Source organism: Bos indicus x Bos taurus, chromosome 7 (assembly GCF_003369695.1).
Source record: "Bos indicus x Bos taurus breed Angus x Brahman F1 hybrid chromosome 7, Bos_hybrid_MaternalHap_v2.0, whole genome shotgun sequence".
In the NCBI taxonomy this organism is placed as follows: domain Eukaryota; kingdom Metazoa; phylum Chordata; class Mammalia; order Artiodactyla; family Bovidae; genus Bos; species Bos indicus x Bos taurus.
The window spans coordinates 94,662,582-94,678,102 of NC_040082.1; the positions used below are offsets into that span (position 1 = coordinate 94,662,582).

The 15,521-nt window shown below is 53.4% G+C and overlaps 1 protein-coding gene across 1 annotated transcript; it reads right to left on the reverse strand.

The window, feature by feature from the left end:
- Positions 1-122: 122 nt before the first annotated feature.
- Positions 123-8,068, reverse strand: CNN1 (calponin 1). Its single transcript, XM_027547651.1, has 7 exons — positions 7,827-8,068; positions 5,705-5,826; positions 2,142-2,208; positions 1,864-2,001; positions 1,557-1,667; positions 969-1,115; positions 123-876 (listed from the first exon to the last, which is right to left on the reverse strand). The coding sequence occupies exons 1-7, from the start codon at positions 7,887-7,889 to the stop codon at positions 631-633; spliced, it is 894 nt and encodes a 297-aa protein (XP_027403452.1). The 5' UTR covers positions 7,890-8,068; the 3' UTR covers positions 123-630.
- Positions 8,069-15,521: the final 7,453 nt, after the last annotated feature.

A 15,521-nucleotide genomic window follows, 5' to 3' on the forward strand; every position in this document is an offset into this window, starting at 1 on the left:
GAATATTGGAGTGGGTAGCCATTCCCTTCTCCAGGGAATCTTCCCAACCCAGAGATCAAACCCGAGTCCACCTACATTGCAGGCAGATTCTTTACTGACCAAGCCACAAGGGAGGCCCCTCGGGTGATTTTACAGCCATTTATTGTGCTCCAGTGAAGTAGAAAAAGAAAGTGCTCGCGTCACAAACGCCGCTGTCACATCCCGTAAGCCAGCTGCAAACCAAACCGCGTGTGTCCGCTGGGGGTCTGGGCATGCAGTTTGCACCCGCTGCGGGAATGGGGTGGGGAGGGGTTGACCCTTGGCTCTGGGGGCTTCGCTTGGGAGGGCTTCTTGTCCTGGCAGGGGGGGAACCCAGCTATGGGGAGTGGGGGACAGCGGGGTAGCTTTGCTCAGTGCGTCCTTTGGGTGCTGTGGGGAACACCCAGCTCCATGTTGGACCCTGCAGCACACCAGGGAGGAGCCCCCTCTCCACAGCCCCCCCCCACCTTCTGCTCCCCCCAGACGCTAACCCTGTAGGCAAGTGCCAGGGGGCCAGAGGAGCCATGCAGGGGGAGGGGGTCGGCAGGCCGGGCTAGGCCCTGCCAAGAGCAGCAGCCAGCCTCCCTGGGGGAAGGCGGGAGGCCCGGGGCCCTAGGCAGAGTTGTAGTAGTTGTGCGGGTGGTGGTTGTGGGCCGGCTCGCCCAGCTCAGGGTACTCAGGCGTCAGGCAGTACTTAGGGTCGTAGACCTGGCGGGGCAGCCCGTACACTGTCATGCCCCGCTGCGAAGCTCCCTTGTTGCTGCCCATCTGCAGGCTGACGTTGAGTGTGTCACAGTGCTCCATGCCCAGCCCCGGCTCAAAGATCTGCCGCTTGGTCCCTGGTGCAGTCATGCCGGCCTGCGGAGGGCAGCACAATGGTCAGGCCATAGGGGACCACGAGAGCCCCACCAGCCCGCCACACACAGGGCCCCCCTTGCCCCGCAACACACCTGGCTGGCTCCCTTGTTGGTGCCCATCTGCAGGCTGATGGTGGCCTGGTCCAGGGGCTGATCCGTGCCCAGCTTGGGGTCATAGAGGTGGCGCCGGGTGCCGTAAGCCGTCATGCCCTGCTGGCTGGCAAACTTGTTGGTGCCCATCTAGGGAGCCAGGAGGAGAGCCACACAGGGGTTACAAGATCCCACCGAGGGCAACCAGACATAACTGATGTCAGCAGACACACGGCCCTCTAATGAGGCCCTGTTTCCACACCACTGGGGCAACAGAATGGAAACTGAGGCTCACAGAAGGTGTGTCACATGACTGCTAAATGGCCTGATTTCCAGGGTTCAGCTACTCATCACCTGAGCAAGTGCACTAACCTCCAGGCCTCAGTTTTCCCATCTGTATAAAGGGTATGACGGTAACAGTACCCACCCCCTAGGACTGTCAGAGGAGTGAGTTAGGGTACCGAAAATGCTAAGGGTTTCCTAAAGGCCACATATTCTGTACCCCCTGCCAACCCACAAAGCCTACAGGGACCAGGGTGCCCTCCTCAACCACAGCTCATCAGCAAGACCCAGGCGAGGAAAGGGCCATACCTGTAGCCCGATAATGTTCCGCCCTTCTCTTAGCTTCTCTGGCTCAAATCTCCGTTCCTGCTTCTCCGCGTATTTCACTCCCACATTCACCTTGTTCCCTTTCGTCTTGGCCTGGGTGAGGAGGGGAGGGCCAGGGACTGACAAAGGAGCCTCTGGGCCACACAGCTGCATTTAAAACCCTGAGAGGCACCCGCTTCCCCTCTCCCACTCAAGCAGGGACTGGGGTGGGAGTACCATGCAGGGGGTGGAGTACAAGAAGCTCCACCCACATCCCAACCCAGAGCGCCCACCCTTCACCCACACTCACCATGCTGGCCAGGGCCAGAAGGGTGGACTGCACTTGCGTGTGGTTGGTGTTCTCGAACAGGTCGTTGGCCTCAAAGATATCGTGGGGCTTCACCCCGTACTTGGTGATGGCCTTGATGAAGTTGCCGATGTTCTCCAGCTGGAGGGGAGCCGGCAGCGGTCAGGGGTCGGGGGCATGGGCGGGGCTGGGTGGAGGTGGGCGGGGCTACGGGTGGAAGTGGGAGGGGGCTACGGGCCAGAGAGTTAAGAGACTAAAGAGTTGAGAGAGTCTGGGCTCACCTGATGCCAGTTCTGAGTGGACTCATTTACTTTCTTCACGGAGCCTGGCTGGAGCTTATTGATGAACCTACAAGGCGTAGGGGAGGGGGCTGAGGCAGGGGACTCCCTGCTGCCCGTATCCAAGCCCGGCCCAGGGGGACCAGGGGTCAGGGTGACAATCAGGGGGCGCCAGACTTTTTGCAGTTTCTCACTGCAGTCAGACCTCAGGGACAGCCCCACCACAAACCACCCAAACACGCGGGCTGGGAGATGGGAAACCAGCCTCAGGAAGCTGGACCCGTTCGGATCAGAAAGCCTCCCTATGGGAGGTGGAGAGTAGTCGTCTGGGGTGCCCCCGCCTCACTGGTGACCATGTTTCAGTTTCTTTTTTTTTTCCTTTGGCCGCACTGCACCACTTGAAGGATCTTAGTTCCCTGACCAGGGATTGAACCTGGGCCCTCAGCAGTTCAAAGCCCTGAGTCCTAACCACTTGACCACCAGGAAATTCCCCAGGATCCTTTTCTTATTCAAACCACTACCTCTGGGAGAGCCCACAGCTCAGCACTGGGGCCTCTTCTCAGGCCACCATCACCCTGGTGATCTCATTCAGTCTCTTGACTTTTATTTATTTGGCTGCTCTGGGTCTTAGTTGTGGCATGTGGGAGGTTTTTTGTTTTGTTTTGTTTTTAGTTGCAATATGCAGACTCTTAAGTTGTGGCATGTGGGATCCAGTTCCCTGACCAAGGATGAAACCCAGGCCCCTGCATGAGGAGTGTGGAGTCTTAGCCACTGGACCACCAGGAAGTCTCCAGTCTCTTGACTTGAAATGCCATTCATATGCCAATGACTCCCCCAAATCTTCCTGCAGCCCACCTCCCACTCTCCATTCCATCTCCCCACAGAGTAATAGTATATTTGCTCAGTCATGCCTGACTCTTTGCAACCCCATAGACTGTAGCCTGCCAGGCTCCTCTGTCCATGGATTCTCCAGGCAAGAATACTGGAGTGGGTTGCCATGCCCTCCTCCAGGGGACCTTCCCAACCCAGGGATGGAACCCAGGTATCCCGAATCACAGAGGGATTCTTTACTGTCTGAGCAACCAGGGAAACCATCTCCCCACTACATGTGGGTCTCAAACAAATGCATTGCACCGAGACTCCTGATACCCACCTCCCCCTACAGAACTCCCTCCATCTTCCTCAGCTCACTAAAAGCCCTCTACTGCCCTTGACACTCCTTTCCCTTTTTCTCACCCCACATCCAATCCCTCAGCAATTCCTTTGGCTCGGCCTCCTGAAGACTTCCAGAAGCCCACCTCCACCCTACTCTGAGCCACCAGTGTCTCTCTCCTGGGCTCCTGCCATGACCTCTCTGTGTGCTCCCACTTTCCATCTCGTGCCCTCCAGATGCTCGTAACCCTACAGCTAAAATGCCCTTCTTAGAACAATTCCAGGGACTTCCCCTGTGGCGCTAGTGGTAAAGAATCTGCCTGCCAATGCAGGAAATGCAGGAGACTCAGGTTTGATCCCTGGGTCAGGAAGATCCCCCGGAGGAGGAAATGGAAATCCACTCCAGTGTTCTTGCCTGGAAAATTCCATGGACACAAGAGCCTAACAGGCTACAGTCCATGGAGTCCCAAAGAGTCGGACGCGACTGAGCACACACGCACTCTCACCCCACAGGGCCAGGGTTTGATCCCTGATTGGGGAGCTAAGATCCTGCAAGCTGTGCAGTGTGGTCCCCAAAATTTCCATTATGGTTTATTGTAGGATATTAAATAGTTTTCTGTGCTATACAGCAGGACTTTGTATAACTTTGCTGTACAGCAGATGTGAACACAACTGCAAATCAACTATGTGCTCAGAGGCTCAGCTGTGTCCGACTCTTTGCAACCCATGGACTATAGAGCACCAGGCTCCTCTGTCCATGGGATTCTCCGAGCAAGAACACTGGAGTATGGTGCCACTTCCTCCTCCAGGGGATCTTCCCAACCCAAGGATCAAAACCGCATCTCTTATGTCTCCTGCATTAGCAGGCAGATTCTTTACCACTAGTGTCAACTGAGAAGTCTATAAATCAACTATACTTCAATTACAAAAAAAAAAAAAAAAATCCTAAAGTAATTATCTTCCAATTAAAAGAAAATATTGGAACCTTGAAAAAGAAAAAAAAAATCCAGTTACTACCCAGTTCAAAACACTCCAATGCCTTGAGAATAAAAGCCTAACTCCTTAGCATGAATGACACAGCGACCCTGCACTATCTGGCCCCCAGCTAACTCCCTCCACTTTCCCTGGTCACTCCAGCCTCTTCAGCATCCTTGAACCCATAAGGCATGTTCCCACCCCAGAGCCTTAGCACTGGCTGTCCCCTCTACCTGACCCACTCTTCCCTAAGATGCCCCAGCAACAACTTCCCTCACTTCATCCGAGATTCTGCTCCAATGCTACCTCTTCAGAATGAGCTTCCAAGCCATTCTGTACAAAACAGCAACACTTCATTCCTCCGCCCACCCCCCATCCTTCCCAGCTTGACTTTTCCCCATGGTACTTCCCACCACAGGCCTGTATGTGCTTATTTCATCAATTATTTGTTCAATCATCTACAGCAGGACTAAAGTTCTGTATGCGCCCCAAATCAAGTCTATTTTGTTCACTACCCCCAGTGCCTATACCTGGCTGGCACACAGCAGGCGCTCCATAACTGCGCCTTCTCCATAAACAGGTGGGTGGCTCTACACCCTTTAAGGCCTGGGACAGCAGACCATCCCCCCATTCCTTGGATATGGGTGAAAAGCATCCCCCAAGTCCCTCTCTTTCCAGCAGCTAGGGCTTGGTAACATGGTGACTTTGGGCAGCTTCTAGAAGATTCCCAAGTACAAGCTCTGGCCCACATGGTTACCCTGCCCTGGGTCAGACTCAGAGATGCAGACAAGACCCAGGCTGGACTCAGGGTTCCTACCCAGAAATAGGATTGTGGTGAAATCTAGAAGGTAGAATCTAGAGTCAGGGCTTGGGAATTGTGAGGGCTGGTCTTTCTCTTGGTTATTAGGTTTTGAGAGGAGGAGAAAATCCGGACCCACTGAAATTATTGTGGCACATCCCTCAGATGTGTGTGCTCAGTCCCTAAGTCGTGAACGGCTCTTTGAGACCCCATGGACTATAGCCCACAGGGCTCTTCTGTCCATGAAGTTTTCCAGGCAAGAAAGAATACTGGAGCGGGTAGCCATTTCCTTCTCCAGGGGGGATGTGGCTTGGTGTCTTTTAGCTGTGACCTCCCATTCTTGGGACTCCGGAGACAATAAATGCGGCTCCTCTGTATGCCTGGCAGTTCACACTCTAGGTTCTGAAGTCATTTCTGTTGGCACAGCGTGGGACTTTGGGTGACGTGCTTTACCTAACTGGGCCTCTGTTTACTTTACTGTTAAATGGGTACAAGGATTCTCTGCCACCTCAGAGTTCTGTTTGGAGGTGTCAGATATCAAGTGTCCAAGCTCTGACCTCATGGTCACTTTGAAGGGTTCAGGGAATTGAGATGAGGGGTTGGGGGGCGGCCCAAGTGGGCCACGGTTGCCCCCACTCACTCGCAAAGAATGATGCCGTCTTTAAGGCCGTCCATGAAGTTGTTGCCGATGCGGCGCCCCGTCACCCCCTCGATCCACTCTCGGAGCTCCTGCTCCCGCTGGTGGTCATACTTCTGGGCCAGCTGGGGGGTAGGGGGCAGAGAGAGAACAGTGAGGACACAGCGGAGAGTAGGGCTGGCTCCCTGGCCCAATCCAAGGCTCCCTAGTCCCGATCTCTTCCCTCATCCCTTCCCAACTAAGGCAATTCTGTCCCAGCGTCCAATGGAGGGGGGTGGCGGGGGGGTGAGGGGGGGGGGGCGCTGAGGACCAGAGTTGAGGTGGCACCTGCCCAGGGGGCCATTCCAGGCATTCTGAGGTTTGGCACCAGAGAACATGGTCTAAGGGGTGGGAAGAGAGATACTCAGAGCTGGGTGGGGGGCGGCGCCTGGCCTCTTGGTTCCCCCTCCGGACCAAACTTGGGGCTTAGCTTCCCCTGGCCCTGCCCCCTCCCTCTCCTGGATGCTTCAGGCAGGGGAGGAGGAGCCCAGAGGAGGTGCCCGGTATGCCGCCTTGCTGGGGGCTGGTCTGCCTTACATCCCTGTCTCAGTGTCTCTCCAGGTCCTCAGCGATGGGGCTCCCTCTCGGGCTGGGGCTAGGGTCTGTTTTTGTCTCACTCCGGGCCTCATGCATGTCTGTATTTCTCTCTCCCCATCACAGGATGTCCTCAGTCTCTCTCCCCGCTCTTTCCTTGGCTCTGTCATCCTGTCCCCATCTCTGCCTGTCTGGCTGGGGGTGGGGCTCATGGTTCGTCCATCTCTGCTTTCGTAGGTCTCTGTCTCTCCGACTCCAGGTTCCCTTCTTCCGATGGGGGGTGGCGGTGGGGGTGGAGGACTCGGCCCTTTCTCCGCCTCTTCACCCCTGACTCCGTCTTATCTCACTCAGGCTCGCCCTCCCCCATTCCGTCTCTCATGTCTCAGGCTTCCAGAATCTGTCTGCGTCTCTCCCTCCTCTCCTCTCCCACTTCGCACCCTCTCCGTATTTCCAGAACCCTCTACCCCAGCCCAGACTGGCTCCCGGCCCCTGGGGAACCCGGCTGCCCCTTTTCCTGGGGGAAGGGAAGCAGGAGGGGCGGCCCCCTCACCTGGCCCCGGCCCTGCCGCCCCCCTCCCCACCAGCCCGGCTTTATAAAGCAAACCGGCCCTTATATAGCGCGGCCCCGCGGGCCGGGCTCCCGAGGCCGCCTTATATGGCGCGGCGGCTCCGCACGGCTCTGGGGCCGGCGCTGGGGGAAGGGGGGGCGCGGCGCTGGGATCCGTCTCCCGCCCAAGCACTCGCCCCCCACCTGCCCCCTCCTCCAGCCCCGAGAATCCCCCCGACCCTAGTTTCCAATCCCAGCTCCTTCCTTCCTGCCTGTGGAACAGGCGATCCGAGCCTCAGTGTTCCCTTCTGTTAAATGGGACAGGGATTATTCCCCTAGCAGCGCTCATGGAGCGTTCCAGTGAGCTGGGGACTTCAAATTTGCAGCCCTGGAGACGCTGACCCCATTTTGATGTGGGGGTGGGAGCAAGTTCAAGGGCCCAATTCTTCACCTCCCTTATAAAGGACCTGAGAGACTTGTCTCCCCTCTCTGAACCTCAGTTTACCCATCATAGCATGAAAGCCATGTGTCTTCTCAGCTCCAAAATCAGGAGATTCCGCTGTGTCCCTAATGCCCACCCTCTGCCCTTCCCCAGCTGTCTCCCTTTCCTTCACAGTTTCCCACATTTTGGGGCCCTACCTCCCAGGAACCCCAGCTCTGGAGCACACCCTCAAAGTCAGGCCAGGAGTGTGCAAAATCAAGGAACAAAGAGGTTAACAGGGAACCCTGATCAGGCGGGGTTTTCCCAGTGGACCCACCGCCTCAGTTTACCTGTGACCGCCTGCGTGCCCACGCCACATTTATACCCCAGCAGTATAGCTGAGGGCTTTGGGATGCTCAGGCCAAGGAGGTAGGCAGCCCCCTCCCCATATTGGCCCTTTTTCTGTCTCAGGTTCCAAGTCACTTGGGACAGGCAAGAAGGGGGTCCAAGGAACCCCAAGAGCCCGGCCTCTGGCCTGGCAGGGCAAGTGGGCCAGGCTGGGGTGGGAGGCCCTCCAGCCCTACCTTGTTCTTGACCTCAGCCGACAGCCCGTAGGCGGGGCCTCGGTTGAAGTGAGCGGAGGACATGCTGGTTGATGGTGGGTGGGCAGCGGTGGCAGCGCGCTGGGGCCGGCGGCAGCAGCTGAAGCTCCGTCTGCACCCTCTTCCCTCCTCACACGTTTTTGAAGCTCTGGAGGCGGCCCGGGCCTCTTCCAAGACCGTCCCATTGGCCGTAGGGACCTGCCAAGGGGCGGGGCGCCCCCCACCTCGGCCACCCCCACTTCGTGATGTCAGGGCCTTGGTATTGGGAGCTGATTGTGTCATTGTTTCCACCTAGGGGGGCGGCCTGGGTTATTCTTTTTTTTTAGGGGGGGGTTTGCTTGGCCAGGGGCTTCCCTGGTGGCTCAGACGGCAAAGAATCTGCCTGTAATTCAGGAGACCTAGGTTCGATCCCTGGGTCTGGAAGATCCCCTGGAGGAGGAAATGGCAACCCACTCTGGTATTCTTGCCTGGAGAGTTCCATGGACAGAGGAGCCTACACCGGCTACAGTCCATGGGGTCACAAAGAGTTGCACATGACTGATCGACTTACACTTTTCCCTTTCAGTTGCTTGGCCAGAGACCAACCTTGCCCCACTCTCCCCTGTTTACTGGGCCTCCGGCTGGGTCTCTTAATTTCTATTTGTCTGTCTCTGAGGCCATCTCTCCAGGTCTCTGAGGTCATCGCTCTTCGTTTCTCACCAGTCTTGAGGCAGGACTACCACCTGTGGTGGTTTATGAGTGCCACCCTGGATTTCAGTCCAGACACCAGCGGTCTATAAACGTAGGCCAGTCGTCTCTAAGCCCCTGTTGCCACATCTGGAAAATGGACTAATGATAGTGCTCAGGAGAGTGTTGAGAGGATCAGAAGAAATAATGCCTGGGAATTCCCTGGCAGTCCAGTAAAAGACTCCACAATTCCATTGCAGGTGGCACAGGTTTGGTGCCTGGTCAGGGAGATTCTCATGCCACGGGGTTCGGCCCCCCTCCCCCCCCCCCAAAAAAAAAAAACCACAGGAAGAAGAAGAAGAAATAGTGCCTCTGACACGTCTAGGGCAGAGCCGGGTACAGAGAGACTCAGGAAATAACATTATTTCTGCTGAGAATCTGGCACCCCACTTCTGTCCTCTCCAGCCCCTCATGAGGATCTAGGGGAGCAGAGATCCTGGCTCCTACCCTACCCATCGACATGTGGGCTGTCTGAACCACGGAGTGGCTGTGTTAGTGGGTTCCAGGCCATGGGCACCCCCACATATCCCTGTTCCAGCCAGGCTGGCCTGGAATGAACACCTGTCAGCAGCCTTGCTGGCCAGGTCTCACCCCTGGACAACAGGGGTGGATGACATGCCCATATCATACCATGTAGGTTTAGGCCATGTTCCAACTGTGCTGCTGGAGAAGACTCTTGAGAATGCTATGGACTGCAAGGAGATCAAACCAGTCAATCCTAAAGGAAATCAATCCTGAGTATTCATTGGAACGACTGATACTGAAGCTGGAGCTCCAATACTTTGGCCACCTGATGCGAAGAGCTGAGTCATTGGAAAAGACACCAGTGCTGGGAAAGATTGAGAGCAGGAGAAGGAGGCGACAGAGGATGAGATGGTTGGATGGCATTATCGACTCAATGGACATGAATTTGAATAGGCTCTGGGAGTTGGTGATGGACAGGGCAGCCTGTCCTCACAGCAGCCGTATGATGTGATGTGGGGGTCTAAGGGATGCACAGAGAGGTGAAGCCGAGTGCCCTCAGTCACACAGCTCGAGGGTGGTGGAGCGAGGATTCGAGGATTCCTCCGCGCCGATTCGAAGACCCTGCCCAAGCTGAGCGGTCCTCGGCGGCCCACAGGTCGCTACTGCGCATGCGAAGACCTTGGCCGAGCTCGGGGCTGGCGCCCCCTGGCGGATGAGGAGGGTGGGGGCGGGGCCTGGCGGCATCCGGGCAGCTTTGACGCCACGCGCTGACTCACTCGGCCCCGCCCCCAGCCTGCGGCCGCTTGGCCATTTATAGAATCCGCGCTGGCTCTGAAGTCACTGCCCAGGCACGTCGGGGGCGGGGTGGGGGAGCACTTGGCAGCCCCCAGACGGGGCAGCCCGGGGTCTCCCTAGGGGGCATTCCGTTTTGGGTCCATTTGTCCCTCCAGTTCTGGGTCGATGTCTTCATCTCTTGCTGTGTCATTTGGCCGTTCTGTATCCGTTTCTCTGCGTCGCTTAGCCTTTTTCTGTCACAGCCTTTGTCTCTGCGTCTCTATGAATTTGCCTGTCTCACTGTCTCTTTCTCTCTGTCTCCATGTCTCCTCTATCATCTCTCCGTCTTTGTGTCTCTGTTTCTGTTTCACGCCTCTCGGTCACCGTTTTTCCTCTGTGTCCCTGCCTCTGTCTGATGGATGGGGCTAGAGGCGGAGAGAGGGGACTGAACCCCATCCCGAGGCCCCAGTCCTAGAGGACTCCCTCATCACTGGCCGCTCGGCGTGCAGGCCCCCTACTCAGCTCCTAAGTGGCGCTTCCCAGGCCAGCAGCCCTTCTGTGCCTCAGTTTCCCAACTAAATGGGAAGGATGGATTATGTAAGTCATAGTTGCCAGAGAGTCCCAGAACAGTCATGAAAGAACAGTTCTGTCTTTCTGTAATCTTAGGAGAGCCTATAAACTTTGTCAGCTCTCTCTCTCTCTCTCTCACACACACACACACACACACACCTCTGTTCCTGTCTCCAGGAGACTCAGCCCTTTCTCCCTACACTTGCCTATCATGGCAGTCCTGGGTCTGCCAGCCCACCCCACACCTAACTTTCCCCTCCCCAAATGGCTTCTGTTTCTGGAGGGCTCACTCCATGCCAGGCACCCTTCCAGGCACAACCTCATTTGAGAGATTTAATCTCTTAAGTGAGATTTAAGATTAAAATTTCACTAAATGTCATTTCCACCCTCTTGGGGTGGAAAGTCTTAGACTCTTTTTATTTTTTTTGCCTCGCAGCATGTGGGATCTTAGTTCCCTAACCAGGAATCAAATCTGAACTCCTTGCATTGGAAACATAGAGTCTTAACCACCGGACCTCCAGGGAAGTCCCTTAGACTCTTTTTATAGATAAAGAAACCCAAGATTCAGAGAAACCAGGTCACTCTCCCAGGGTCACACTGCTCCTGCTGCTTCCAGATCCTTCCACGCATATTTCTTAGGTGCCCAAGCATGTTCTCACCTTTGTAGTCCCTTCCACCTGGACCCATTTCCACAAGATGCCTGTGTGCCCTCTCCCTCATTTCCTCTGCTCAGCTGTCCGCTCTTCAGAGAGGCCCTCCCTGACCACCTGCTCTAAAATAATAGCATCGCCCACCTCCAGACTGTGAGAAGATGGGCAAGGAGGGTGCTGTTCTATTAAGGGTTTGCACCCGGCAGTGGGTATGTTCACCTCCATAGAAGCTTCCATTTGAATAAGTGATTTTAAAAAGCCCCCACCACAGCCCCTGCCTAGCCTTCCCTGGGGGTACAGTGTAGAATGTGCCTGCCAATGCGGGGAACACGGGTTCGATCCCTGGTCAGGGAACTGAGATCCCACATGCCCAAGATGCAGCTAAGCCCAAGGGCCACAGCTACGGAAGCCCACACGCCCTAGAGCCCGTGCTCTGCAATAAGAGGCCACAGCAATAAGAAACCTGCATGCTGCAACTAGAGAGTAGCCCCTGCTCATCGCAACTAGAGAAAAGCCTGAGGAGCTACAAAGACCCAACGCAGCCAAAAAAATTTAAAAAGAAGCCCCCCCAACCCCTACTCTTTATCTCCATTTCTTACTTTCTTTTATTTGTCATCTCCTTCTTGCTTATTACCTCTCATCCTGCACAGAAACTCCACAAAGGCAGAGCTTTGCTTTTGTAGAGTTTTGTTCACTATTTTATCCCTAATACCCAGGACAGGGTTTGCACACAGCAAACAATGCTGAGTAAATGGAATTAAAATCAGTGAGCCAGGACTCGAACCCACATGAATTTGAAATGTTGGTGCTTAACCTCTCACAAAGGAAGGGCATAATTGCCTAGATCCTCTTGGACTGAGGACAGTTGAGATGGGGTCCGCTTTTCATTTTCATTCCAGCACTCCCCAAAATACCAGTTGGAGAGTGAAGAGAGGATCGGGGCACAGGCTGGGGTTGTCCCAGGCCTTTCTACAGTTGCCGACTCCGTCGTCCAGCCTTGAGCTTTGCAAAAAGATGCTTTGCAGGAAAAGCATCTGGTTGAACAAGAGAACTTTTTTTTTTTTTTTGGTATTTAGTTATTTACTTAGTTGTGGCATGCTTGATTTCCTTGAGGCACGTGTGATCTTTTAGTTGCTGCGTGCAGGATCTAGTTCCCTGATCAGAAATGGAACCTGGGCCCCCTGCATTAGGAGCATGGAGTATTAGCCACTGGACCACCAAGGAAGTCCCTATGGACTGTAGCCCACCAGGCTCCTCTGTCCATGGGATTCCCCAGGCAAGAATATTCAAGTGGGTGGCATTTCCTTCTCCAGGCAATCTTCCCCACCTAGAGACGGAAACTGACTCTTAAATCTCCTGCACCGGCAGGTGGGTTCTTTACCACTAGTGCCACCCGGGAAGCCAGGGAGTCCCTAAGAGACCTTTTTTAAAAAGTGAGCCAGATTGGCAAAAATCGTAACACTTGACAACAGACAGTGCTGGGAGACTTAGGGAACATCACTGATAGGAATGGCAGTTGGTCCATAGCCTTCAAAATGATAAGTGTCCTTACCTTTTCTGGTGACTGATTTTACATGTCAGGTCAATTGGGCCAGGGGGTGCCCAAATACTTGGTCAAATGTTATTCTGGTTGTGCCTATGAGGGTGTTTTTGGATGAGATTAATATTTGAATTTGCAGACTGAGTAAAACAGATTGCCCTCCTCAATATGGGTGGACTTCATCTGATCAGTTGGAAGCTCGAATAGAACAAACGTCTGATCTCCCAACCCCCTCCATCCAGTAAGAAGGAACTCTTCCTGCCCAACTGCCTTGAAGTGGGACATGGTTCTTTTCCTGCCTTTGGACTGAAACATCAGCTTCTCTTAGGTCTCAAGGCTGCCTGCCAGTTCTCAGATGGACCTTATACTGTTGGCTGTCCAGATCCTCAGACCTTTGTTCTTGGACTTGAACTACATCATCTATTCCCCTGGGTCTCCAGCTTGCCAACTGCAGATCTTTAGTCTATAGCCACATAATAAATCTGTCTCTCTTCCTCTCTCTCTCTCTCATATATGTACATTGGGTTGACCAAGATGTTCATTCGGATTTCTCGTATGAACTTTTTGGCCAACCCAATATATACACACACACATATATATATATATTTTTCTATTGGTTCTGCTTTTCTGGAAAGCCCTATCTAATATATTTTCTGAACCACCAAATCTCTTTTTTAGAATATTCTTAACGACGAATATGTGTAGGTGTGGAGTGATTTTTTGCAGGGAGCCTTTTAAAAACAAGTCACACTGTAGATCTGTCAACATGGAACAGGTGAGAGTCAAAGATGACGGCAGAATATGAGCACTTTGTTTCAGTAAAAGAAAGGCACTATGGTGCTGCGGTTAAGAGTGTGGGGCTCTGGATCCATATTCCATGGGTTTGGGACATGCCCTGGTGGTTACTGGCTGTGTGACCTAGGACAGGAGTCTTGACCTCTCTGTGCCTCAGTTTCCTCCTCTGGGAAATGGGTATATTAATAGTGCCTGCTTCAGTAGTCCTGTTTGTTTTTTAACTTTTTTGTTTGTTTTTTGTTTGTTTTGCCACACTGCAAGACATGTGGAACTTCTCCACCAGGGATCAAACCTGTGCCCCCTGCAGTGGAAGCGTGGAGTCCACTGGACCACCAGGGAAGCCCTGTTTTTAACTTTTTTTTGGAGATAATTTTAGGCTTACAGAAAAGTTGCAAAAAATAGCACAGAGAGTTCCCAAATACCCTTCACCCTGCTGCCCCGGCTGTTAACATCTTACATAACCATAGTACATTTATCAAAACTAAGAAACTAACCTTGGCACAATACTATTAATAAACTACAGACTTGCTTTGGATTTCTCCAGTTTTTTTTAACTCATGTCCTTCTGTTTCAGAACCCAATCCAGGGTCCCTCATTGCATTTAGTTTTCATATCTTAGACTCCTTTGCCTGTGATAGTCCCTCAGTCTTTCCTGACCTTGACACTTTTGAAGAGTACTGGTCAGTAATTTTCTAGCCTGTCTTTCAGTTTGGTTTTTCTTGATTAGCCTGGAGATTTTGAATTACTGGAAAGGATACCAGAAAAGTGATGCTCCCTTCCATACCAAGGGCTAATGATGTCACTATGACTCATTGCTGGCGATGTTAATGTTGGTCCCTTGGTTAAAGTGATGCCTGCCAGAATGCTCCACTTCGAAGCTGCTATTTTCTTCCAGTTATTTTGAGAATTGCATGTTTAAGGGTCTACATAAGGGCTTCACACATATTATTGTGCTCTGTTTTTAAAAAATAACAAAATATATGTATAAATGCCTGTGTTTGAATCAACTACTTCTGGAAGGATAAATAAGGAGAGTTGCATCTGCCTCAGGAGGAAGAGAAACACAGAGGGCAGTTAAGGCTGTGACCACATTGGTGACCCCACCACCGCCCGCCGCCTCGAGCCTTCACCCACAGCTCAGCTGAGCAGAGCGAACTCCACCTATTCAGGGCTTGGCATGCCCAGCAGAGGGCAGTAGTACGCCCAGCGGCTGCCCACGTGGCTGTCAACGTGCTGGGGCGGGGGTGCGCCAGCCCTCCTGGACCGGCAGTTGATTGGCTGCAGCCCCTCTTAGGTTGGCCAATCACAGGAATCTGCGAGACAGATGTTCTGTGGCTGCGCAGAGTCGCTGAGGCATCCTAAGGATGGCTGCATCTTTCTGTCCCCCTGTCTGTGCCCTGCTTCATGGAGGCCAAGGCTTGCAAAAGTGGCTTTATGGGAGCGGAGAACTGTCCTCTCCGGGAGCCTCTGCTACTGCCAACCCCTCTTATTTTGTGCTAATCTATTTGAGTTGTTAACAGCCTAAAACCAGGGCTTTCTGGGAGCAGCCCAGGAGCCCCTCACACCACTCTGACCTCCTCATATTCCCCTGTTCATTCCAGCCAATCACAAAGGGCCTTTGCAGTTGCCCCTTGTACCCGGTGTGTGTGTGTGTACATGTGTGTGCATGCTCAATCATTTCTGACTCTTTGCAACCTCATAGACTGTAGCCCGCCAGACTCTTCTGTCCATGGGATTTCCCCAGCAAGAATACTGAAGTGGATTGCCATTTCCTCCTCCAGGAGATCTTCCCGACCCAGGGATAGAACCCGTATCTCATGTGTAGGCAGGCAGATTCTTTACCATTGAGCCATCTGGAAAGCCCCTTGATAAGGTGAGTCCCCTGTAATAAGAATAGCATAGGGAATCCTCTGGTGGTCCAAAGGTTAGGACTGGAGGTCCGAGCTTCCACTGCAGGGGGCATGGGTTTGATCCCTGGTAGGGGAACTAAGATCCACATGCCAGGATGGTGCAGCAAAAAAATTTTTTAAATACCCCCCAAAAAACCCTGCATACACTTATATCGCTGTTTGCATAGATAAATTCAATTAAATCTCAAACAAACAACCCTATAACGTTATTATACTTGGCCCATTTCAGGAGTGAGACAATCAAGGC

Coding starts and splice junctions, on each gene's coding strand:
- CNN1 (XM_027547651.1), bottom strand. CDS start 7,889: ATGTCCTCCGCTCACTTCAACCGAGGCCCCGCCTACGGGCTGTCGGCT. Junction 2,209..5,704: donor GACGGCATCATTCTTTGCGA/GTGAGTGGGGGC, acceptor TACGCCTTGTAG/GTTCATCAATAAGCTCCAGC. Junction 1,668..1,863: donor TTCTGGCCCTGGCCAGCATG/GTGAGTGTGGGT, acceptor CTCCTCACCCAG/GCCAAGACGAAAGGGAACAA.